Here is a 954-nt window from a genome sequence, read left to right as displayed (position 1 = left end):
ACATGCAGTCACCCTGACCTTCATGACCCATGCTGTTGTCCTACATCTGCTCTACCTCATTCCTAAACCCCCATGGGCCTGCATCTGCCCCACCTGTGTCTGTTCCTGCCTGCTACGGCTGTTGTGTTTTCAGCTTTTCTGGGTTTGAAGCACTCCTTTCTTACCATATTCCCCTCTTGCATCAACCATGCATGAAACGCTCCCTGTAAAGGATGTCTGCCTTGTTCGTGCCAGAGTACTTAGTAGTGCTATGGCACACTTAATATTTAATTACAAGTTCTGTATATTGAATTGCACCAAAATCAGGCACGAAAGGAGTAAATAACACATCGGTCTGTGCATGTAGTTTGCTCCAGAATAGAATCAGTATAGTCAACATCAAGTAATCTGCAGTGTAGACTACTGAAAGACAAGGACGTGAGCCAGAGCCAGGCAGGGAAGATGCCAACTTCCTGTCTCTATCTGCCCTCGGGGACTCATAAAAATGTTGATGATGGTAATTGTGATGATGCTGATAGTTTCGCAGTCTGTCATACCGGGACCTGCTGTCCTCTAGTCCGACCCATCCATGAGAGGTCTCTCTGCTGCGTGCGTGGTTTTGCAATAGCCGGATGTCTAATGTTTACCCAAGTCCGGCTGTGAGGTTTAATCCCTTTTGATCATCGCACTGTGTAAATACTGTGACTCACTTTTTCTGTCCCTGTCTGCCAACAGTGCAGTTTGATGGCGCAGAGTGGGACCGTTCCTCGTCGCCCACAGACCGGTTGCGTCCTCCAGGGCCAAGATCCAGCCCGCTGGCAGGAGGGGGGATGAAGTTTCGAATGCCACAGGAGGGCCTGTCCATGGTGGGGGAGAGAGTGGATCCTACTCTGCCTCTGGAGAAGCAGGTGTATGTATGCAGTCTTCTGTTAAACCCTTGGATTTAGAGACTATTTGCTGAAACTTACTCACTAT

General features: G+C 48.8%; 1 protein-coding gene across 2 annotated transcripts in view; it reads left to right on the top strand.

The window, feature by feature from the left end:
* shdb (Src homology 2 domain containing transforming protein D, b) overlaps window positions 1-954 on the top strand; it is a 22,437-nt gene that overhangs the window by 15,112 nt on the left and 6,371 nt on the right. For both annotated transcript variants that reach the window (XM_035654073.1, XM_035654072.1), the window contains one exon: window positions 715-889. In XM_035654073.1, coding sequence (XP_035509966.1) covers window positions 715-889 — 175 coding nt within the window. The remainder of the gene's footprint in view (window positions 1-714; window positions 890-954) is intronic.

This window comes from Morone saxatilis, unplaced genomic scaffold (assembly GCF_004916995.1).
Source record: "Morone saxatilis isolate NCDOM2014 unplaced genomic scaffold, NCSU_SB_2.0 Contig12, whole genome shotgun sequence".
Classification (NCBI taxonomy): domain Eukaryota; kingdom Metazoa; phylum Chordata; class Actinopteri; family Moronidae; genus Morone; species Morone saxatilis.
This window is presented reverse-complemented; position numbering and strand designations above follow the sequence as displayed.